Source organism: Aquarana catesbeiana, linkage group LG01, assembly GCF_042186555.1.
Source record: "Aquarana catesbeiana isolate 2022-GZ linkage group LG01, ASM4218655v1, whole genome shotgun sequence".
NCBI classification, from domain to species: Eukaryota; Metazoa; Chordata; class Amphibia; order Anura; family Ranidae; genus Aquarana; species Aquarana catesbeiana.
In genome coordinates, this window is record NC_133324.1 from 795,635,910 (window position 1) to 795,661,688 (window position 25,779).

At 42.0% G+C, this 25,779-nt stretch overlaps 1 protein-coding gene across 2 annotated transcripts in view; it reads right to left on the reverse strand.

Moving 5' to 3' along the window:
• LOC141113859 (caspase-3-like) overlaps window positions 1–25,779 on the reverse strand; it is a 160,127-nt gene that overhangs the window by 12,340 nt on the left and 122,008 nt on the right. For both annotated transcript variants that reach the window (XM_073607194.1, XM_073607202.1), the window contains 3 exons: window positions 23,175–23,327; window positions 20,847–21,022; window positions 5,013–5,130 (listed from right to left, as the gene is read on the reverse strand). In XM_073607194.1, coding sequence (XP_073463295.1) covers window positions 5,013–5,130; window positions 20,847–21,022; window positions 23,175–23,327 — 447 coding nt within the window. The remainder of the gene's footprint in view (window positions 1–5,012; window positions 5,131–20,846; window positions 21,023–23,174; window positions 23,328–25,779) is intronic.

Genomic DNA, 25,779 nt, shown 5'->3' on the forward strand with positions numbered 1-25,779 from the left:
TCCCTTGTGATATCTGAGAGCCTAAATGTGCTCCCCACCCTACGCCGCTCGCGTCTGTGGTTAAGATTCAGGAAATGGGTAGGATCCACAGCCGTCCTTTGTTCATGTTCTCTGTTCTCCTCCACCACCATAAGGTTCTTTTTACCCTTGCTGGCAATAGAACCTTGATGTCTAAGGACTCTGCCTGTGATCCCATATCCTTAATAGGAACACCTGCAGTGGCCGGAAATGCAGGCCTGCCCACTGTACTGCTGGGATTGCGGATGTTAACAGTCCCAGTGTTGACATTATCTGCCTTATGGTACATGGTAAGTTGGCTTGTAATCTGCTTACTTCTTTCTGAATCTTCCCTATTTTCTCTTCGGGAAGAAACAGTCTTTGTTGCGCTGAGTCTAACACATACCCCAAGTATACTATTTGCTGACTGGGTTGTAAATTGGATTTTTCCAAATTTACCAGCCAACCTAGAATCTCTAGAAACATTTGTGTATAGCTGAGGTTTTTTAGTAACTTCCTGGGCGACTCTGCCAATAGGAGAAGGTCATCCAAGTAGGCAATGATGGATATGCCTTTGACCCATAATGGTGCCAGAGCTTCGGCCAGAATTTTTGTAAAAATCCTGGGCGATGAGGAGAGGCCGAAGGGTAGAGCCTGAAATTGAAGGTGCATGATTCCTACTTCTGTCTTTATTGCTAATCTTAGGAACTTCTGACACTCCTGGTGTATCGGGATGTGGAGGTACGCGTCCTTTAGGTTAAGGGAGACCATATAACAGTTTGGGGGCAAAAGTGCCCTTACTGAATATATGGACTCCATTCTGAACCTCTTGTAGGTTATGGACAAATTTAGAGGCTTGAGGTTGAGGATTGGTCTGACCTTCCCTGAAGTTTTCTGCACTCCGAATATGTGGGAATAGAAACCTTGCCCTCTTTCTCCTTTTGGTACCTTGATAATCACCCTTTGTTCTTTGAGTTCCTTTAAGGATCTCATTAATCCTCTGGCCTTCTCCTTGATCTTTGGAAGTTTGGTGATGTATAATCTGTTTGGGAGTGATCTTGAGAACTCTAAACGATAACCTTCCTTTATTGTTCTCAGAATAAACGGGTTGGAAGATATTTCTTCCCATTGCGGGAGGAAGGCCCCCAGTCTCCCTCCCACTGCGACTACTTTGTCATTTCTTCTGGGCTTGCTCAGGAGGACGAAAAATCGCCCCTCCCTTGCCTTTCCCTCTCTGAACCCAAGGTTTCCTCTGGGTCTCCATCTTGGGAGTTGTAAAGCGGGATCTTGTATTCCCTCTTTGCCTCTTCTTACTTTGTTGTGGCTGTTTCCAATTAGCTTTACGCTTCAATAGGAATGCCTTCTTCCTATCTGCAGTTCGGTCCAGCACCTTTTCTAACCCTGGTCCGAACAGCAGATCCCCTGTAAAGGAAATCCCGCAGAGCTTGGCTTTGGACGCGCAGTCACCCTGCCATGTCTTAAGCCAAAGAGCCCTTCTTGTGGAATTGGCTAATGCGGAGGACCTGGCTGCCATCCGAACCAGTTCTGCGGAAGCGTCTGCGATATACTCAAGACCTCGCAGCAGAGTGGGAAATGAAGCCAGAATCTGCTCTTTAGCAGTTCCTTCTTCAATGTGAGCCTGTAATTGATTTAACCAGAATTCTACGTTCCTAGCCACCATCGTGACCACCATAGCTGGCTTCAGGCTACCCACTGTCAAGTCCCATGATTTCTTTAACAATGAGTCCATTCTTTTATCCATCGGCTCAGAAAGAACCCCCATGTCCTCAAATGCCAAGTCTGTGTGCCTTGACACCTGCGAGAAGGCTGCATCACACTGATGCTGGATCTTCTGTAAAGGGAAACCGTCTCTTTAAGGCCTTAGAAAAAAAATGGCTTTCTTTCAGGTTCCTGCCACTCTTTCTTAATAGCCTCTATTGGGACCTCATGAACAGGAAAATTCCTCTTTTCTCGTTCCCCTAGGCCCTCATACATTTGATCGTGCAATGATAACGGTTTCTTCTCCGTTGATATACCTAATGTGGTATAAATGGCCCCTAAAAGGTGATCTACCTCCTCTAATGAGAGCTTGTATCGGGATGGCTTCCTGGAATCCCCATCCAGAGCTTCCCCCTCAGAATCTTGGGAGCCAGAAGTTGCACTGTCAGGTTCCTCTTCCACCTCCTCTCTAGGGGCTACTAAAGGACCTGCACTAGTGGAGGGTATTGCCTGTGCTTTCGGTACCGTTGTTGCCAGAGGAGCAGTCTGAAACTGTGGCATCTGAAACCCCTCAAAAAAGTTTTTGAAGGATTCGAATGCATTGGACAATTCTTTAACAGATGCCTCTAGTTCACCCTGCTCTGAAGAATGTTCTTGTACTAGTTTGCTAATATAATCCTTACATAATGGTTTTTCCCAAGAATCTCTCAGGGTAATTTTACAGGAAGGGCACCTCCTTTTTGAAACATGAGAGGCCCTGGTTTTCTCTGTTTTCTGAAAAGACATAAGAAAAAACTCCCAACCATTAATACATAGTACCCTTGCCTGCATAATTGCAGGAGTGCAACACTTTCATACGGGCTTGCCTTACTAGGGGCCCTATGAATCAACCCTCTGACACCTGAGGGTCTTTAACTTGCCCCCCCCCTTCACCTGTCCCACACTAATTATAGGGGGGAGGGGGGGGTTCAGGCCAGGGGAGCTCCACCCTAGGTTCCCCTTACCTTAACATGGCTGGATCTGGTCTCTGCTGGAGCAGTGAGGTCCACATCCTCTGCATCCGCCATCATTGTGTCACCTCTGGAGCTTCTGCTGTCTCTACAGCATGTACAGCTCCTCTCCAGCCCCATGCCTGGCTCCTTTTCAGTATTCGCGGCCGGAACCGGAAGCCGCGAACCCGGAAGTGCGCTCCCCTTTCAGCCGCGCTCGGTGATGAAAAGGGAGCCCCCCCAACCTCAACCTGCGCTCAGGGATGCGGGGGTGGCAATACACAGAAAAAGTTTTCCTGACCAGGTTAGTGACATAACCGCTGTGGGTCAGTACACCAACATCTTCCCTGGTCTGTCCTAGGAGTCTCTACTCCTCTTTCAGGACATGCTGCATGAGCCTCCCTGGCTCTCCTGGCTGGTTCCTGTGGTGTCTCCCCTCTGGAGGAAACAAAAATAACTGAGGAGGAAATTTATAGAAGCTGGCGCAGGCTTTCCAACAGAGGGGGGGAGCCAAGCTCTCAGGTGGCTTGTCCTGAAAGACGATTAGGGGAAAATGGAAAAATTGTATCGATATTTAACATAATTTTCCTTTTCTGGTGTTTATACATGGCAGTACACACTCCCACCCTTGCTATTATATATTTACAGAGAATGCTGAGGGTGTCCTTGTCTTTTCCTTTTGGCTATTCACTGGTCCTTAGGGAAGAGTCCGTGGAGCTCTATCACAGGTGCGCTGCCATGGCCCTCAAAGGCTCTTTAAGAGACCATGGCAGCGCAGGAAAGGTAAATTAGGGTAAGTATTGATACAATTTTGTGTTTTTTTAAGATTTGGATAGAGCTGTGAGGGGTTAGAACCACTGTTTTTATTGCTGTCTGTGTCCCAAATCCAGTTACTATGTGATGCATAATCCTCTTTACGTTAACAAAAAAAAAGTTGCTTTGCCTCTACCAGGTGAGCCAAATCTTTCTTGTGTGTCTCATGTTTCCCCTTTCAGACACTGCATCTGACAGTGGGAGGGCTTAAGCAGCAGAGGCAGTGCTGCCAATCCAGAAATCAGTTGGCAGAACTAGGTGTGGTGAGCTGCTGACTGACAAACTGCATGCCTGCTAATCAGCTGTGTCAAAACTGATAGCCTAACCCTGTGCAACATATTCTCATCCCAAGAGTTAATTGTTAATTTTCCCTAGTAGATTATGAATAAGGTGATATACTTATTTTATGCCCCACTCCCACAGGCTTCCTCCTCTAGTACAACTAGTACCCCCAAAACGGTTTTCCTTCATTGCCTGACTGGTCATAGTTGACATCATCCCAGTCCTGCATTATACTGGGAAAAGCCAAGGGCCCACCCACAACCCATTTTTTTGGACAGCAGAAGCAGTATTGGCTAGTGGGGTGCAAGGAATAAGGTAATCTGCTATGTGGCCTATTTTCTAAAAAAAAATCTGAAATATTTGTATATATGCCTGCACAAGTCAATTACTATAATAAATACTATAATAAATATATAGATATAGATAGATATATATCTAGATATATATATATATCTCTATCTCTATCAAGTTGTAACTTCCCAAACTAAGTTGCGCTTCCTGAAGACACCACTCTGGTGAGACGTATGTAGAAGCCTAGGAGGACCACTTCTTCCGGGTCCTGTATGACATCACATCCGGCCTGGGATCGAAGCTTAGAGTGCATGCTGGCTCTGGATAGGCAGGGTGGGGCAAAACTATTCACAGAAGCTGTATATATTGGTACCGGACATAGGCACCAATACATGTGAGTGTAAATTTTTTTTTGCCATTTACTGTTTTACTATTTTTAATAAATACTACACAATTATATTTTTAATGGTGTCTCCTGCTGGATTGATGTTTGAGTGCCATTAAACTGAAGGAACATAGTGGAGATCAGCCTAAAGTAATAAGAGCCTTTGAAGGCCATAAACGATACCTGACCTACCTGTAAAAAGGGGTCAAACATCTTTGGTGAGTGTGCATCTACAGTTTTGAGCACAAGTGGTGAAGACATGGATTCATTTTTAATAGAAGAGTCACTTTGAAGAATACTGTATCACAGTTTTGGCATTGTGATTAACATCACATTGCACTTTTCGTTTTTTTCTTTGATATTTTGCATTAATATGTTTTTAGCACTATTGTATATTTTAAAGTATGTAAGCGCAATACTTTCATGTTTTTGGTCAAGTTGTATTTTAGTTTAACGGTATGTTTCATGTAATACTCCAGGCTGGTTGCTGTGTGAGCACAGTAAGGAAAGCTGAATCAACAACCGTTAAATTTTACCTGGGGGAGTAGAGTAATGGCAAAGAAAGTCGGCTTCTATTGGAATTCTACCAGTGGATGTTGTGGCCACACTTGCATAGGGAGTCACACCGCTATCAAACTTGTCTCCTCTGCATGCCTTTAAAAAAAAACACGAACACACGCAATAGTTACATCTATTATATCATATTTTATATAGACTACATTTTAGTAGAACTGGTCTCTTAGCTCAATAAATATATTTTACTAAAGTGGACCTTTGACAGGCTGGCCTACTACATTAAACAAGCGTTCCCAGAATCATTTTTTCTATTAAATATGCATGAATATCCACTTTTCATTTTAATAACTTATCTGTACTTGCTATTATGTGCCTATGGATTTTAACTTTTAAAGGGAGTGAAGTTTTCCCATGAAAATTGTTGTGGGTTTACTACATTCCATATGTTTTTTAGGGTGATTTTAGGGCAAAGAGGGTTTTTTCCCTCTTCAAGTGTTGACATTTCTACATATATTCAAATTTAAAAACACAAGCTGATCACCATAGCCGGAATTTAAAACTAAATCCTTTATTGTAATCCATTTAAAAACAATGTAAGGCAGATATAAAAAATGCTCCATGAATAAATAGATTACAGTATAGGATTTTATTTTATTATACAGCTGTGCCGATCAATTCAGAGTTTTAAAGTTGATCTCAATGAAAACTAATGTGAATGTCAACTATGGATAGAATCTGTACAAACGTTGCAACAACCCCCCCAAAAAAAAAAAATCAACACACTTGTTGCTACAGTCACAGGGGTTTTGCAAGTTCCTTAACGTAAAAGTAAAGGCAAAAAAAAAAAAAAAAAGAGAAGGTATTTGCACTTTGAATTTTTGCAAACAGTATGCAGCATATTTATCAGCAGTGGGAAGCAGAGATTTAAACTTTGTTTATATTAGCCTTTCTTTCTACTTTAGGTTAGGTTCACACCTACGCGGCTCTGCAAATTGTGTTTGCGAGGACACAGCAGACCATTCATCTGGTGCTGTGCCTGTGTTTCATGCAGCTGCACCTTTTTTAAAATGCATCCAGAAGGAAATTGCATGGTGCTTTTGTACTATGCGTTTTTCCACAACCAGCTCTGCAGGTGCATGGGGTGCCATTAGGAATGAATGGCAGCCCTGCACGTCTGTAAAGGTGCAGCACGGTTTGGCTGCAGATGGAGGAACAACTGCGAGTCTCATAGTGTCTCACACCCGCAATCACCTGCACAAGTGTGAACCTAGCCTCAAAGCATATCTAAACTTGAGAAAAAAAATTATTATTGTTGAAGCTTCCTTGTCCTTTGACACCCCCATCAAATCATTCTCTGCAGCTATTACCTTTTGTACCATCACCCCCTCCCTTAGAATGTAAGCTCTACGAGCAGGGCCCTCCTGTACCTTTTGTATTGAACTGTACTGTAATTGTGTTGTCCCCCCTATACATTGTAAAGCGTTTCGTAAACTGTTGGCGCTATATAAATCGTGAATAATAATAATAATAATAATAATATGGTGGCTGCATTCGTTTTCTTGTTTCACATTTTTTGCTTTATTTTAATCCTGTCAATAACTCACTTCCTGTCTTCTCGTAGGGTGACATGGTGACAATCATACTGAGCACTGTGGTCACCCAAGGACAAGGATTGTGTTAGGACTATATAGCACTTCCATTTCTTAATGGGGAGGTGTTTTGTAGTCCACTGAGATAGCAGGGAATAATGCTAACTGATAACAGTCCAGAGGCAGAGAGTACAGGAAGTTAACAGCTCACAGGATTTCTGGCTGGGGAGCAAATAAGAGAAATGTATTGTTAGTGTTTCTATAAACTTGAATGTTGCTAAATTGACAAACATAACCTCAACCATGTTCTCACTTTTAAAGCTGTCCTCCATATTTTAGTGAAGTTTAAATAGTTTGTTTAGACCAAGCTGGTCCAAACAAACTATTTACTTCACTAACACATGCAGTGGCTGTCAGCACTGTATGAACTGTTTGTAGCATCAGTGCTTTCCATCCCACTCCCAGAACAAAATCAAGTTGGGGTGAGCACTGTTCAGACATTCACAGGAGGCTTTGTATTCTATGAATGAAAAAAAAAGCTTCATCTGATTGGCAGAGAAGCAGGCTGGTGACATCACAATTCTGAAGCTTTGTATTCATTTATAGTAATGTGAATGGCTGAACAATGCTAAGCCCAATTCGATTTCATTCTAAGACCCCTTTCACACTGCCGGCGCCCGGGCGTCAGCGGTAAAGCTGAGCTTTTTTAGCGGCACTATTCGGCCACTAGCAGGGCAGTTTTAACATCCGCTAGCGGCCGAGAAAGAGTTAAAAACCAGCAGCGAAAGGGTTAAAACCACCGCAAGGCGCTGCTACATTAATTTCAGTGGGCAGGAGCGGTGTATACACCGCTCCTTCACCGCTCCAAAGATGCTGCTAGCAGGACTTTTTTTAGCGTCCTGCCAGCGCACCGCTCCAGTGTGAAAGCCCTTGGGGCGTTCACATTGGAGAGACAGCAGCGGCTGTTTCAGGGCACTTTGCAGGTGCTATTTTTAGTGCTGTAGCGCCTGCAAAGTGCCCCAGTGTGAAAGGGGTCTAAGAGCGGGAAGTTCCTATCACACTGCCAAAACTCAGCGCTGTATACTGTATGTGGCTAAGGCTACATACAGCGCTGACAGCCACTGCATGTGTAAGTGAAGTAAACAGTTTGTTTGAAACAGCCTGGACCAAACAAACTATTTAGACTTCATTAAAACATGAAGATCAGCTTTAAAATAGTTTAGCATTTATTCAACAACCCCCCACGTCCTTATTTGCTTATTACCAAGTTCCATAGACTCTTATTCCAGAAAAAATAGGGCTGTTTCCTTGTATTCTGTATTAAATCAGTTAGGTATACAAATGAATCATGTGTTACTCACAGTTGAGCTGCCAATATATTCTAAAAAAATTTTGGCAAATTTCATGCTGTTGCAATCTCCTTGTGAGAAACCACAAAATGTCTGGAAATTACTGTAAACCTGCAGCGACAGCTTCTGGGACAAGCGGGCATACAATGCATCCTTCCTCTAAATAACATAGCTTTGCACAGTAAGTTTTATAACCAGACACTATTCACTGAATCCACAGTGAATCGCTTTTCAGAGGAAGGTAGAACAGCAGCTGCCAGACATTCAGGAGGCAATGTCCACATAAAAAAAACCTGGGCGTTTAATAAAGAAAATTTACAAGCCCAGGACAAGTGCCCAATATTTACTCTGCCATTCAGGAAGCAATGCCTGTTTTTTTTTTTTGGGGGGGGGGGGGTTTATCCCAAGGGGGACTTTGTATTGAAATACCATGCCGCAAGAGTGAACCAAGCGGATGACTCGCTATTGCGATGCAGTCCTACTGACCTCAATTTACAAGTTTGACAGGCGGCACCGCCATATATTACCACTTTAGTCAAGTGGTACAGTTTGATTTAACCAACTTTCTATTTCCAGTCTGGAAATAAGAGTGTCTTATAGTACTAAATCACTCTAATGCTCAGGTTGCTTATCTTAAATATACTATATATCAGGTCAATAAAATTTACAAGGCTGTGTGGAGCAAAAAGCAGAATAAACTTGCTTTCATTTAAAACTACTGCTATATGAGCTGGCTTGACTTGCTATCACTTCCAAAAGTACAAAGAGAAAAGTCACAACACATGCAGCAAGAAATAACAGAAAATTTCCTATCAAATACTTACCAGTTTCCTTTTCTGATAGACTCCATGGCAGCATATGTTTGGGCTAACCCTGCCTTCACTCCTCCCCTATAGGACCCCTTTCCAATAAATCTTTGCTCAAAGCCAGCGGCCGTGTTCTGTAACTAGCCTACTCCAGACATTTGGGAGGGAACTCCTGCTGTCATGGAGTCTATCAGGAAAGGAAAATTACGGTAAGTATTTGATAGGAAATTTTCAGTTTTCCTGACAGACTCCATGGCAGCATACGTGTGGACTGGGACACAAATTTGGCCCTGGACTTCCTCATGACTGGCCCACTTTAATTTTGAGTGTCCACAACAGCGCCCCCCCTTACATCAGAGTGTCCCCAACAGCGTCCCACTTACATCAGAGTGTCCCCAACAGCGTCCCCCTTACATCAGAGTGTCCCCAACAGCATCCCCCTTACATCAGAGTGTCCCCAACAGCGCCCTCCTTACATCAGAGTGTCCCCAACAGCATCCCCTTTACATCAGCGTGTCCCCAACAGCATCCCCTTACATCAGCGTGTCCCCAACAGCATCCCCTTACATCAGAGTGTCCCCAACAGCGCCCCCCTTACATCAGAGTGTCCCCAACAGCGCCCACTTACATCAGAGTGTCCCCAACAGCATCACCCTTACATCAGAGTGTTCCCAACAGTGTCCCCCTTACATCAGAGTGTCCCCAACAGCATCCCCCTTACATCAGAGTGTCCCCAACAGCATCACCCTTACATCAGAGTGTTCCCAACAGTGTCCCCCTTACATCAGAGTGTCCCCAACAGCATCCCCAACAGCGTCCTCCTTACATCAGAGTGTCCCCAATAGCATCCCCCTTACATCAGAGTGTCCCCAACAGCGCCCCCCTTACATCAGAGTGTCCCCAACAGCGCCCACTTACATCAGAGTGTCCCCAACAGCGTCACCCTTACATCAGTGTCCCAATCAGTAGCTCCCTTCACATCAGAGTGTCCCCAACAGCGTCCCCAACAGCATCCCCCTTACATCAGAGTGTCCCAATCAGCAGCTTCCTTCACATCACAGTAACCACCAGCAGCTCCCTTCACATAACAGTCCCCACCAGCAGCCCTTCACATCACAATCCCCATTAGCAGCCCTTCACATCAGTGTCCTCCATCTCCTCCCCCTCCCACATGTACTCACCGTTTTGAAGGCAGCTTCTCGTTCCTCTCTCCAGTCATGTGATAAGTGATAGGGGAGAGAGGAAGGAAAGTCTGCTGTTGGTCTATTTCCCCCTGCAGGCTGGAGGGAGCATAACGCCTAATGCTCTCTCCAGCAGCATATGATGGAAGCTGCTCCTCCTGACAGGAGTGAAATTACGATCACTCACTGTCAGAGAGGAGCGGCTCCAGGACCGCACCTGACTGGCCCACTGAGCCATCGACCCACCGGGAATCTCCCGGTAGTCCCGATGGCCAGTACATGCCTGCGTGTGGGAAATGTGAATAAATAAGTGCAGCGCTTAAGGTTGCAAAAAAGCAAATTTGCATAAATTATGTAAATGTGACTTAAACATAAATGTATCAAATAAACAGAGATTCATACATGGTGAAATGTGAATCAACCAAAGAAGAAGTGAAATTTCTGAAAAAAATACAGGTATAGTGAAAAATGTGCTAGTATGGTGACATTACCATAAATCAGGTGAGAGATAGAAATGAGGGTGTTAATATTAAACAGAAACACATCAAATAAACAAGGATTAACACATAATGAATGTGAGTCCAAACTTAAAAAAAAAATGAGAATGACTTCTGAAAAATGTGCTAGTATAATAATGTGCTAGTATAACAACTGCACAATAAACAAAGTCCAAAAAACGAAAATGGTGATATGTAAAGTCCAAAAAAATCCAATTAGATGTGCAGTCCCGTTAAAAGAGAAACATAAAAAAAAAAAAAAAAATGCTGGTATAATGAAAAATGTGCTAGTATGGTGACTATACCATAAATAAGGTGAGATATAGAAATTGGGTTGTTAATATTGAACAGAAACACATCAAATAAACGAGGATCAACACATAATGAATGTGAGTTCAAACTCAGAAAAAAATTAGAATAATTTCTGGAAAATGTGCTAGTATAATAATGTGCTAGTATAACTGCACAAGAAACAAAGTTAAAAAAAACAGAAATGGTGAATGGTAAAGTCCAAAGAAATCCAATTAGATGTGCAGTCCCGTTAGACATATGGGGCATTCCAATCACCGTTATGAACTGTGAAGGAAAAAACAGAAGTACCACCACCATAAACAGGGGGAGGCTTACCAGATCTTATTGACTTGGCGGGGCTTACACCACACAAGTCTGCAGAGCTTATTAGGTTGAACACATCTGTTGGAAACAACTGGTCCTAGATCTGTATCAATCAATCGACCTTGGACTGTAATTGAATAGTAACTCGAAGGCTCCAATCATAGTGAGGAGGGTGGAAGGAAAATGCCAGAAGGGATATATCATGCAATGAAAAGATGGGCCAACATAGCGTGATATCGTATAAAAAAGGCAATTTATTAAAAATAGAATAAAACACTCACATTTGGAAGAGTAGAAAAAAGCATGTGTATAACAAAGAGTGAGGTCCACCCGACGCATTTCGACTCCACAGTCATCATCTGGGGTGTGGACCCCCTGCAACAGCATAGCTTATAAAGTAAAAATGACCCCAGAACCTGCTAAACACCAGAAATGGCTCCACATGACATCACTTCTGGTTCCTGTGTCGCGAAGGAAATGGATACCTAGAATATCCAGGTCAACATTATGTGCGGGTCTCCATAGTATATGATGTACATAACAAAATAAAAGGCGGATAAAGTACAGTGCACAGCCCTACAATTACAAAATGTCCTTATGTCAAACCAACACTTCCTTGTAATGAAAATGAGGCTTGGTTTGGTGATATCTGTCATACAATGTGACCAGGACACATTATGAAAACGAGGCTTGGAATTGCGTAATGGCTATCAAATAGGCCAGACAAGCCTCGCTGTGAAAACGAGGCTTGGTTAGCTGGTGTCCATTTAATATGGGAAACCAAGCCTCATCATGAAAACGAGGCTTGGTATAGTAACCTCCGTGTGACTAGGTGAGATAAACATAATAGTATAGTAACCAAGCCTCGCCGTATACACAGAGGGGCCGATCACATGCCGTCCCGAGCCAATCAGCAGAGAGTAAATCACAATAACAGAAAAAACGTCCACCCGCCCCACAGAATGAAGAAAGTGCACATGATTTAGTTATTGATACTAAAGCCAGCTTAAAGGATCAAGGTGTTCTATTGGATGTAAGTCCAACAGCGGCTGCAGCAAGGTCTGAGGTCAGCGGTCAGAAATCAAATGAGATAAATACTTATAACTAAATATAAACCAAATATAGACAAAAAAGACCCTACTCCAAGAGTTAAATGAAAAACTTAAAAATAACATTGTTAACAACAATAGAGAGTGGGTTAGAAATAGCCCATATACACAAATAAATAATACAAATAAATTTGTATGTTGAAAAATTCATAAAAAAGGAGGGGGGGGGGGCTTCCAGGTGATCTCAGAGCAAAAGTAGGCAATTAAGCTCTATTTAAAAAAGAGTTAATGTCCCACTCTACGTTCATTCCCTGTGGATGGTGGGTCTGTAATTCATAGATCCAGAAGGTTTCTAGTCTGGATACCCCTCTCATCCTAGCTCCACCCCTCCATGGGGCAATGTATCTGTCAATAATAAGAAATTGAGTCCCTGTAGGGTCACGTGCATGGTGTTGTCGGTAGTGGCGAGGAACTGTATGTTTAGTTCTACCAAGTTTTATTAGATTGATATGTTCAGTAACTCTAACCGTAAATGTTCGTATAGTTCTACCGACATATTGCTTCACGCAAGGGCAAGTCAGTAAATATACCACATGGGTTGTGGCACAAGTACAGAAATGCTTGATGGTATAAGATCGACCAATTACCTTAGAGCTAAATTCCTTGGTTGCTCTACGACCACAGGAGTTGTGATGCCAGACTAGACACTATTTGCAGGGGTAATAACCTGTCCAGTTGTGAAAAAATGTGGGTCTAACTGGGGGATTGATGATGGATGGTGCAATCTTGCTTTTAAGTGAGGGTGTACCCCGGTAAATGACCTTGGGTCTCTCAGGTAGAATAGGACCAAGTATTTTGTCATTCCTCAAAATTCCCCAGTGCCGTTCAAAAATGTCTTTAATATGTTTATTACCAGTCAGGACCCAGTCGGGAATGACCATTTAAAGTTGTCATCACCTTCTCGCTGAGGTTTGTCTGCCAGCAATGAATCTCGATCGGTATTTAGAATTGTAGAAAGATCTCTATCTACGTCGACCTGATCATAACCTTTGTCCAGGAATCTCTCCCTCAAGATGTTAGCTTGGGACTTGAAGGTGGCAGTGCAGTTTCTGCGAAGCTGCAGAAACTGGCTTTTAGGAACTGAGCTCAACCATGATTTGTGGTGGCAACTGTCTGTGGGTATAAACCCATTCCTATCAGTAGGTTTAAAGTGGGTACTCAATATGAAATGTTGTTCCGATCTTTCAATCACAAGATCCAAAAAGTTGATTCTGGAAGAACTGGATTGGTAAGTTAAAACAATACCTCGATCATTATCATTAAGAGTCAGACAGAATTCTTCCAATGATTCTGAGGTTCCAGCCCATAGGAGGAGGACATCGTCAATGTACCTGGCCCACAAAACCAAATGTGGATGGGCCAGGGCATAGACGACATCCTCCTCCCACTTGGCCATAAAAAGGTTGGCCAGACTGGGAGCGAATTTTGCTCCCATCGCCACACCCGTGAGCTGTAAATAGAAACGACCATCAAACCAAAAATAATTGTGGTGGGTGGCAAAATCTAATAACTCCAAAATAAAATCAACCTGGGGGATGGCGAGAGTGATGTCTCTTTTCAAAAATTCCTGTGCAGCCTTCATTCCTCTCTGATGGGGAATGCAGGTGTACAAGGAAGCGATGTCAGCTGTAGCCATAATGAGGTCACCTTCAATATTAGATTGGGATAGAAGATTAACCACATCCTTGGTGTCCTTAAGGTAGGAAGGTGTTTTTCTAACTAGTGGTTGCAGAAAATAGTCAATGTATTTTTCAATTCGGGAGGTAATGGAATCTATCCCGCTAATTATGGGGCGTCCAGGGGGATGGAGGGGATCTTTATGGATCTTGGGCAAATAATAAATGATAGGGATTTGTGGGGCCAACGGAACAAGAAATTATTTTTCTTTATGATTTAAAATCAAAGAGTCAAACCCTTTGCAGATAAGACTGGTCAATTCCTTTTTATATTTGGATGTAGGGTCATTAGGTAGTTCAATATAAGTGGAGTGGTCACTTAAAATATTATACATTTCCCCCATGTAGTCGGCTTTGTTTAAAAGAACTATACCCCCACCTTTGTCGGCGGGGCGAATAACCAAATCCTTGTTATCACACAAGGATTTGAGACCTGACTCTGGTAAGGGGTTAAAAGTCCGTTTAGGTGGTAATTTAGCTAGATCTTTAAATACAAGGTCTTTAAACATGTTTAAAGCCGGGGCCAACTGAGTCGAGGGGTTAAAAAGAGAAGGGTTAGATAACCCTGAATGGACAGTTCCTGACGTAACTGCCCTTGCAACGTTCCTAGTAGGGTTGGAGGTGATATAACGTTGTATATTGACTTTTCTAATATATTTGTGAACATCCACAAAAGTATCAAACTTATTTAACTTCTGTGGAGGAGCGAATTTAAGGCCCTTATCTAAAACAGTTTTTTCTTCCTGTGTTAATACTGTACTACTTAAGTAAAAAACGCCTTGGCAGCTTATGTTCGCCTTCTTTTTTCGCTTCTGGGTCCTCCTCCCTCCTCTGGACCCTCTTTTGGTCCAGGGTCTCTTTTTCTGCCCTGGGGGTCCTCGTGACAACCCTGATTGTAACGAGGGTTAGAGTTAGGTTGTTGGTAACCATAAGGGGTCTGATTGTGCTCAGCCCTAGGGAATGGATACACTCCTTCTCTATGTTGATCACGAAGTGGAGAGTATCGATTGTAAGTGGATATAGGTGGATGACTATAGAGGGAGGGTGTAGGGCAATTAGTGTATTGATTATAAGATCTAACAGGGGACCCCCTATGATAAGAAGTGTCCCTCTCATAATAATCATAATTATCCTGATGGGAATCTTTTCCTCTGCGTCCTCCCCCTCTATTAAAATTCTGTCCCCTCCCCCTTTGTGTGTTCCTAGGGGTGTGGACATTTTGAGGTCGGCCCCTCTGGGGTTGGGAAGTCTCACCAAATGGTTGGCTTCTACTCATAGAGGGTTTGGGTTGAGATGGAAGTTGAGTTGAGGGTGATAAGGCTATGGTGCCACCATTATTCGTTTCCGTGGCTGGATCCGATATAGATGGTTTTTGCCAACTAAACACCTTGCCTGACCTATAGTCTCCTATATACCATGTATATTTCTTATGTTTCTTTGTTTTCTGGCCCCCATCTTCTTTAATAAGGTAAGCCTGAAGGTTCGAGGATAGGGAATTGTACTCCACTGAGTTTTTATACCTAAGGAGTCCATCTTTTAATTCCTTAATCTCACGATCTAATTCAGAGAGGTGGCTCTGTTTCCTAGTAATGAGGAAGCTTAAGAGTTTAATACCAGCTTCATTAAAATAACTATACCAGGACTCAAGGTCCGTCTCTCCCTGTTGTGGGTGAATGTCCCACCGGAGACTTCGAGGGACCATGTTTTCTGTCACATACTGCTCAAGAAACACAAGGTCCCATTGAAGATGGAGTTCCGACACCATGATGTTTTTGAGCCTTAAAAATAAGCCTTCAACTTCGGTGTCACTGCCAGTTACGACAAACACCCCATCCGTGTTCACTGTGCATGATTCGCGATAGTCAAAAACATCCATATTCAGATAGGATGTGTGAACACTGATAAAACTAATTGGTCACTGCAGCAATATGAAGTCTGATAATACAAAAAATAAAGTTAAAGGAATACTGCGCTGTGAACCTGCAACCTAGCAGCCAGCACAGCTTGTAGACAAAAAGCAAAAACTGAATAAATAAGTGCAGCGGTAAGGTTGCAAAAAAGCAAATTTGCATAAATGATGTAAATGTGACTTAAACATAAATATATCAAATAAACAGAGATTCATACATGGTGAAATGTGAATCAACCAAAGAAGAAGTGAAATTTCTGAAAAAATACAGGTATAGTGAAAAATGTGCTAGTATGGTGAATTTACCATAAATCAGGTGAGAGGTAGAAATTAGGGTGTTAATATTAAACAGAAACACATCAAATAAACAAGGATTAACACATAATGAATGCGAGTCCAAACTCCAACTTTTTTCCAGAAAAAATGAGAATGATTTCTGAAAAATGTGCTAGTATAATAATGTGCTAGTATAACAACTGCACAATAAACAAAGTCCAAAAAACAAAAATGGTGATATGTATAAAAAAGGCAATTTATTAAAAACAGAATAAAACACTCACATTTGGAATAGTAGAAAAAAGCATGTGTATAACAAAGAGCGATGCAAACAGGAGGTCGACCCGAGCATCGCTCTTTGTTATATACATGCTTTTTTCTACTCTTCCAAATTTGAGCGTTTTATGCTATTTTTAATAAATTGCCTTTTTTATACGGTATCACACTATGTTAGCCCATCTTTTCATTGCATGATATATCCCTCCTGGCATTTACCTTCCACACTCCTCACGATGATTGGAGCCTTCAAGTCACTATTCAGTGACAGTCCAAGGTCGATTGATTGATACAGATCTAGGACCAGTTGTTTCCAACAGATGTGTTCAACCTAATAAGCTCTGCAGTCAATAAGATCTGGTAAGCCTCCCCCTGTGTATGGAGGTGGTACTTCTGTTTTTTCCTTCACAGTTCATACCGGTGATTGGAATCCCCCATATGTCTAACGGGACTGCACATCTAATTGGATTTCTTTGGACTTTACCATTCACCATTTCTGTTTTTTGAACTTTGTTTATTGTGCAGTTATACTAGCACATTATTATACTAGCACATTTTTCAGAAATTCTCCTCATTTTTTCTGAGTTTGAACTCACATTCATTATGTGTTAATCCTCGTTTATTTGATCTGTTTCTGTTCAATATTAACACCCCAATTTCTAACTCTCACCTTATTTATGGTATAGTCACCATACTAGCACATTTTTCATTATACCAGCATTTCTTTTTTTTTATGTTTCTTTTTTAAAGGGACTGCACATCTAATTGGATTTTTTTGGACTTTACATATCACCATTTTCGTTTTTTGGACTTTGTTTATTGTGCAGTTATACTAGCACATTATTATACTAGCACATTTTCAGAAATCATTTTCATTTTTTTCTGAATTTGGACTCACATTCATTATGTGTTAATCCTTGTTTATTTGATGTGTTTCTGTTTAATATTAACACCCTAATTTCTATCTCTCACCTGATTTATGGTAAAATCACCATACTAGCACATTTTTCACTATACCTGTATTTTTTCAGAAATTTCACTTCATCTTTGGTTGATTCACATTTCACCATGTATGAATCTGTTTATTTGATATATTTATGTTTAAGTCATATTTACATAATTTATGCAAATTTGCTTTTTTTGCAACCTTAGCGCTGCACTTATTTATTCAGTTTTTGCTTTTTGTCTACAAGCTGTGCTGGCTGCTAGGTTGCAGGTTCACCGCGCAGTAGTCCTTTAACTTTATTATACGTGTGGGAAATAACTCGCCGTACACACCCAGGTGGGCAAAATGTTGAGCAAAGGAAGTTTAACACCGTCAACCGACAGTACTTGTAAGCCAAAATTAACTGAAGATAGGGCAGCTGGTTCAACACAGTATTGGGACACAAACGTGTTCATAGATGACCAGGAAGCCACCCTGCAAGTTACTTCGGGAGCTATATGACGCAAAACTGCCCAAGATGTAGAACCACTACTGGTAGGGTGAGCAGACACTATGTCCAAACGAGCCAAGCCCTTGGCTCTGTGAGCCTGTTGGATGACCTAGACAACCCGTGTTTGATGTGATGTAAGTAAAGACAGCACAAGCCATGACTGTACAGAGGCCATGTTCAGCACAAGCTATTACTGTACAGAAGCCATGTTCATTGAATAACCAGCAGGAATAAGAAACACCACACAGGAAGTGAGTACAACAGCGATGCACCATAGAGTTGCATTTAAAGAAACACAACATCCATGACAATCCGTGCCACAATCGCCCTAGCAGCAGACATCTATTGAACAACTTTGACCAGATTCTCCCATCAACTTTGTCTGCGTTCATTCTTCTCGAATTCAAGAGAGGGGAGATGACTCTGGAAGAGCAGCCGAGGACCTCCAATCTCAAGAACCAGACCGTCAGACGCAACCGTGCCAGACATAGATGTAGAATTTTACTCAGTGTCAGAAGGCCTGGCCTGAGGAGAAGGTGAACTGGGCTCCAGAAGCTGAACTGTGCTAGCAGGGGGAACCATGACCTAATTGGCCGATAAGGCATCACTGCCACTAACACCACAACCCCTGTTTGGAGTCTTCGTAGAAAACCAGAGGTTGACCAGGACTGGAAAAAATGCATAGGTCCTACTGCATTTCCAATGATCCATCAGGGCATCTGCACCTGAAAACCTCCACATGTAGAGACCATTCGTTGTGGACTCTGGAAAGAAAATCTGTTAGAACATTTTGGACTCCGGGAGCATACACCGCTGAGCTGTAGGCTCGATTCTTCTGAGCCCAAGACATAATTGGCTCCGCTTCCTGTAATAGAGAACAGGCTGTGAGTCTCCAGGCTGTCTTTTAACGTAGGAGACCGCCGTAGTGTTGACTAACCTAGGAGCACTGACACTCTCTTTGTTATATGGTGAAAGCCCTGAAATCTGCTTCCTCATTCTCCATCCACATTTCCATCCTTTTCAATATGGCCACAAGAGCCCAGGCCGACTTTCGGTCTATTCACTGCATCTTCCAAGGAAAAGGGACATGCTTGCTCACCTCATTAAGGCCTCAGCCATTTAGAGAGGCAGCCTTTAGATGCTTCACATCCTTATCTCTGAATGGATAGAGCTTGGCCATCTTGCTCAGAAGGGAGGTATGTCTCGCAACCTTGCTCCACATATCCAAAATTATGTCCCCTAATTCTGTTAAGAATGAGAATTTAGAACACTCTCTCTACGGCTATGTCTCAAAGTCGTGCGATTCAGAGTTCAGCCCGATCCAACTTTACAGTCTCTGGATCAAAGTTGCATCAAAAGTCGCATCAAAGTAGCACAGGAACCCCTCAAAATCGCTGCAACTCTAAGTTGCATAGATTGGAACAGGTGCCATTGAACTTAATGGGCTGTGGCCTGCCATGCGAACCCATATGTCCAAAGTCGCATGACAAGTCGCACTAGTGGAAACGGAGCCTAAAGGTGCTTACAGAACTTTCTTCCTCTTGCTTTGCAGGAGACTCTACCTTGGTTGGGACAGTTCCAGTTCTTCCTGGTCAGCCTAGTAGGAGAACACGCCGCAATGGCTGTTGGACTTCGTTTGTGGCTTGTATCCCACTCTGTAAGGAATTCTTGCACCACATGCGTCACTAGGGATTCCATTTGCTGGAAAACACCACCACCTGGACTTAGCATGGCTCACACAGAGACTTGCCCTCTGGGACCGGAGTCCCGCATCCCCAGCAGGTTCCCTCCTTGGAGTGGCTGACATAGCGGTGGATGCATACAGGAGGATTCATAGCTTCTGCTATAAAGGCTGGACCTTGACGGTGACCTATGCAAATACATTTGGAAGAGGAATGTTGTGACTTAATGAGGTCTTTATCATCTTGTGCTGTGTATTGTCAATCTGACCTAGAAGAGCTCACAAAAGCAAAATAGGATAGAAAGAAAATGGTTAAAGAACCCAAAAAGATTACCCAGGTCAGCAAGGAAAGGAAAGGGTTAAACCCACCCTCTCATACCTGCTACACAAGGGCTGGCCACACAGGGGGGCAGTGATACATCCACAGTGTGAACTGCACAGGTGATCAAATCATAGCAGAAGCACACAGAGGCAGCATACCAAGGTGTTAATGCGGAGCATATACCTGTGATGAATGCACACAGCATTTAGGGAAACTGCTGAAACCTGCCCACAGAGAAATCCCAATATCAACAGTAAGGATGAGCTCCGGCGTGTTCGCACACTCCATGTGCAGAGCCCACCAGAAAGTCGGCACGACGCTGCGCTAATCACAGGCAGTGAGACATTTCCCGATCTCTGCAGCCGCACATCGGGAAAATGTCTCACTGCCTGTGATTATCGCACGTGGAGTGTGCGAACACACCGGAGCTCATCCTTAATCAACAATACTGACCGCTGATTGAATTTCTCCACTGAAATGACGCCACCCCCAGCGCACATGCGCTGGGCCTAGAGTTGCCACCTCATTCCTTTAAACCCGAACACATATAAATTATACAGGTTCTGAGACTAATTAAATGCAGATAAGGCACCAAGTGAGTTTAATTACCACCTTAATCAGCCACAGAACCTGTGTAATTAATATGTGTTCGGGTTTAAAGGGATGAGGTGGCAACTCTAGCTGGGCCCCTGGGCAGGAGTAACCCAGGGATCCCTGGCCGGAAGAGAAAGCAGCTGCTTGGAACGCAAATGCGCTCCTGCTACCACAGACTGGAAGACATTAGAGCCAGAGAAGAAACAGACAAACAGAAACACACAAATTACTGCCATGGAATATGTAATATAAAAGTATACATCACAGTACACGGCAACTTCAATCCTGCTTCCACGATCAGAACGGACCAGGTAGGTTGATCACACCGGGCTTGGGGAAGATAGGGCTATCTGGACATTGCACCACTTGCCTGCCAATGGCCAGGCTTTCAGGTAGACGAATAACCAAACTGGTCCTTAGGAGAAGGACAAAAAAGGAACACGGCCGCTGACTTTGAGGAAAGATTTATGGGAGGGGGTGGAGGCGGGGTTATCCCACACGTATGCTGCCATGGAGTCTGTCAGGAAAAAAAGATTACCTGAATAAAGAAAAGTTTTGGCTTCCCGACTAGTTGTTTGCAGCTTTCTCCTTTGAATAGGTTAAACAGGAACTCTTCTTCCATGAAATCATCATAACAGTAAAATCCTCCGTCTTTTCCATGGCTTAATACAACACAAACAAAGCAACCTCTTTGACTGTGATCTTCCTCGGCAACTTAAATACAGAAAAAACAAATGAACTAATAAGAAGAGTAAAAAGTCAATGAACAATTTCATAACAAACACAAACCGAAATAGTGTTATAATAAGCCTCATGCATGAAAGCATCTATAATGACGGTTTAAAACATGAAATGACAGATTTCAGCTTGGTTGTGTTATGATGATGATACATATGTGGGCAAAGATACATTCACTGGCTGTCTTTTTTATTTTTCCCTCTAAATATAGTGGTGCATTGACCTGCAAGAACACTCAGGTGACTATCAGTGTCTAAGGCAGTGGTTCTCAACTCCGGTCCTCAGGGCCCACCAACAGGCCAGGTTTGCCAGATAACTGAAATACATCACAGGTGACATCATCTGCTGCTCAGTGATTGCAGTATTCTAGTCTGCATCTCCCCAAGGTAATACTTAAAATCTGTTCTGTTGGTGGGTCCTGAGGACTGGAGTTGAGAACCACTGGTCTAAGGCAATGGCAGGTGACAAAGGTGTCAGAAGACAGTTGAAATTTGCCTGCATGACGGACCACCTTCCAGTGTCTAAGGGCACCTTAACCATTTGACCTCTGGAAGGTTTTACCCCCTTAATGGCCAGGGCATTGCTTGCTATTCAACTACTTTAACTGGCAATTGCACGGTCATGCAACACTGTATGCAAATTCAATTTATATAGTTTTTACACAAATAGAGCTTTCTTTTGGTGGTATTTGCTCACCAGTAGATTTTTTATCTTTTGCGATCTAAATGAGAAAAGACCAACAATTTGGAAAAAATAATAAAAATAAAAAAATTCTACCTTCTGTTATAAAACATATCCAATAAAAAAATCGAATTTCTTCATAAATTTAGGACGAAATGTATTATGTTATATGTCTTTGGTAGAATTTTTTTTTCAATTAGTGTATATTAATTGTATAGTAATTGGTTTGTGCGAAAGTTATAGCGTGTACAAACTATGGTATATATATATTGGAATTTATGCAGCTATAGATGCTGTACTGTAATGGAATTGAACAGCAATTTATAGTGGGACTGTGATAGGGTGATAGACCCTCCCACTATATGGGAGGGTCACTAACTGACACTGACGTCACTAGTGACACTAATACAGTTATCAGTGATAATACTGCACACTGACACTGTACTAATGGCACTGGCTGATAACATCTAGGGGCAATCAAGGGGTAACTATGTGCCTAACCATGCTTGCTGCTTTTACTTTTGATCTGGCTGTTTTTTCTCTTTAACCACTAGAGGACCAGCCGCCACAGTTATACTGACGCAGGTTGGCTCCCCTGGGCAAATCACCGTAGCTGTACATCGGCCGCTTTAAGACCACTAGGGGGAGCGCCCACGGTGTGACGACGGAGCCGATGTGCGTGCCGGGCGCTCAGGATGTCGGCCGGGCACCCACGATCACTCCTGAGAGAGAGAGAGAGAACGAAGATCTATGTTCTGTCAGGAGAGAGAAGACAGATCTGTTGTTCATACTAAATATGAACAGCGATCGGTCTCCTCCTCCAGGTAGTCCCATCCCCCCACAGTTAGAATCACTCCCTAGGACACACATTTAACCCCTTGATCACCCCCTAGTGTTAACCCATTCCCTGCCAATGACATTTATACAGTAAATATTTTTATTGGGGGGTTATTTATTATAGCAAAAAGTAAAAAATATTTCTTTTTTGTTTATAGCGTTGTAAAGGGTTTACAACCACTTTAAGTGGTTAAAGCTGCACTTCTGTTAGTCAAACAATATTTTTGTTTGTTTATTAAACTTTTTTATTTTACTTTTATTTATAAACAGGTTATATATCACAATGGCTAAATCTGTGTCTATAGAGGATGTTCAAACCTTAATACCATAAATAATAACATGTTAATAGATTTTTACTCCAGGAGTATATAATGAGTTTGGCAATTCTAGAGAAATGCTTAAATAATGCATTACAATTTAACTAAACCCATTCGATTTTAGTCAACTAAAATATAAAACTAAAACAATTCAGATAACTTACATACGACTAAAACTAAAACAATTCAGATGACCAAAATATGACTAAAATTAAAATGCCATTTCAGTCAAAAGACTGTGACAAATTGAAATTTGAGGTCATAAAATAACACTGCTAAGCAGTAATACTGACCTTTTTTCATTACTTCAGCTATTCTTTCAGCTGTTGCATTGTTCTCAATTCTTACTTCGAATTCATAACTTGTAAAGACCTCGCTGAGTGATTCCACATCTTTATTAGTACCTGGTCGATCTCCTGTTTCCAGGTTTTCTCTCTTAATTAGCTCTTAAAAAAACATTAATAAATAAAAAAAACTCATAAAAAGAATATTTCAGCTAAAGAAATATTGTAAATCATTATATATTATAATATATAGTATATAATATCATATAGTAGTGATTTTGAACAGCCTCATGTAGTATGTCTTGAGCCTCTGACAGTCTCCTGCAGTATGTCTACAATCTCTGACAATCTCTTATATCAAGTCTGCAATATCTGACCATCTCCTGTATTATAACCATGGTCTCTTATAATCTCTTATATCATGCCCATAGTCTTTTAATATATCCTGTTGTGTGTTTGCTGCCTCCGATAATGAATGGTCACAGACTGTATGTGGAGCCCTTTGGTGAAGTTGGAAGATGCACTTGAGACCCCTCATATCAAAAAGTTGACCACCACTGGTCTATAGTGTTTAAAATCAGCTACATCAGTTATTTTCAAAACATAAAAAACTGTGGTTAAATTGACATAAATACCATATTGATCAGTAGTGATAACTTTCTAGACATATGTAAGGGGCCTCAGTGTGGTTTTGCTGTCTGCTCGGCCACCCTGCATTCACTGGAGAGCTGGGCTGTAGAGGGGGCGGGAGCAGCCAGTTCAGGCTCTCAGGGGCTCACTGAGAGGCTGAGCCAGGTCTAATCTAATCTAGTTTTTGTAATGGTTTAGATCATGGATCTGCAATTAGCGGAACTAGCTGTTGCAAAACTACAAGTCCCATCATGCCTCTGCCTCTGGGTGTCTTGCTATGCCTCATGGGATTTGTAGTTCTGCAACAGCTGGAGGTCCGCTAATTGCATATGCCTGGTTTAGATGAAAAGGAAGCTTCCTGCTAATTTCAACAAACATAAGTGTGTGTGTGTGGATTTTGTTTGTGCGCTGCCTTTTTGTGTTTTATTATTTATTAATTTTTTCTGTTTTTGCTTATGATAATCCTGCAATTAAATTTTTAGGGGTTTGAGGCGAGGAATTCTGATAACCAAATGTCATGGTTGTTATTAGCTTTGTTTGTATCCCTGCTTTTCTAATGTGATTTTTAATGTGTCTAATTTTTAGTGCCTTACCCTTGTAGCTTGTAAGCAGAGCCCTTCTAATTATATTGTCAAATGATGGAGCATCATTTCCATGCCTTTTTTATTTATTTATTTTTTTCCAAGTACATTAATGTAACAAATGTTTATACTACTGTTGCAATAAAAAGTTGATTGTTTTTTGCTTTATGTTTGATTTTTGCAGACTTTAAATACATATTTTCTATGTGCTCATAGCCCTTCAAATCTGTATTAAATCTAGTTGCATACAAAAGTATTTGGTTGTGCAAACATGCAAGTCCTTGAGTAGAAAGTGTAATGGGGGGGGAGGGGAGAGAGAAAAACAAAAAAACAAAAACAAAAATCCCTGCTCCAGGGCTCTATTAATTCTTTTGTGGACTAGGTAAAATTACCTAGTTTTGTGGACTAGGTAAAATAAAGTGCGCAAACCTAAAAAAACTGTGAAATTATGAAATAATTTTATATCATAAAGTCCACCTAATGATGATAAAAAAGATAAAAATAGTGAATGTCTATATATATTTCAATGCACAAAGTGGATATCCATATATTCAGCAGTGTGTTCTTATTATTTCAAAAAGGAAAAAAAGAAGAAGATTGCCTCTTACCAGACAGGATGGATCCCAAATTATATCAGGTAACCACCTGCAGTATTCCACACTGTTGGCTCCCAAGTGAGCAAGACCTCCTCCCGCTGTACTGATCGATCCACCAGTGATCACGGAATAATGTGCAAACACTTCCCAATCCTTCAATAGGTCAGCTCAGTTGCTCTCCAGCATCTGTCTGAGGAGCCCGAGCCATTGGTAAATGCACAGTCCCAGGTGTCTCCTTGTCCCAGGTGTCTCCTAGTCCAGGCTTCATTGTCTTCAGGATCCCAGGCAGCAGAGATCAGCAGCAGGAAAGGCATAGTGAGCATGGGATCCTGCAGACACTGGAGCCTGGACTAGGAGACACCTGGGACTAGGGGACACCTGGGACTAGGGGACACCTGGGACTAGGGGACACCTGGAACTGTGCATTTACCAATGGCTCGGGCTCCTCAGACAGATTCTGGAGAGCAACTGAGCTGACCTATCGAAGGATTGGGAAGTGTTTGTACATTATTCTGTGACCACTGGTGGATCGTTTAGTACAGCGGGAGGAGGTCTTGGGAGTCGACAGTGTGCAATACTGCAGGTGGTTACCTGATAACAAGAGCTTTTGATCCCTATAATTTGGAATCCATTCTGTCTGCTAAGAGGCCAATCTTCTTCCATTTTCCTTTTATGAAATAATAAGAACACACCGCTGAATATACGGATATCCACTTTGTGCATTGGAATAAGTATAGACATTCACTATTTTTATCTTTTTTATCATCATTATGTGGACTTTATGATATAAGATAATTTCACAGTTTT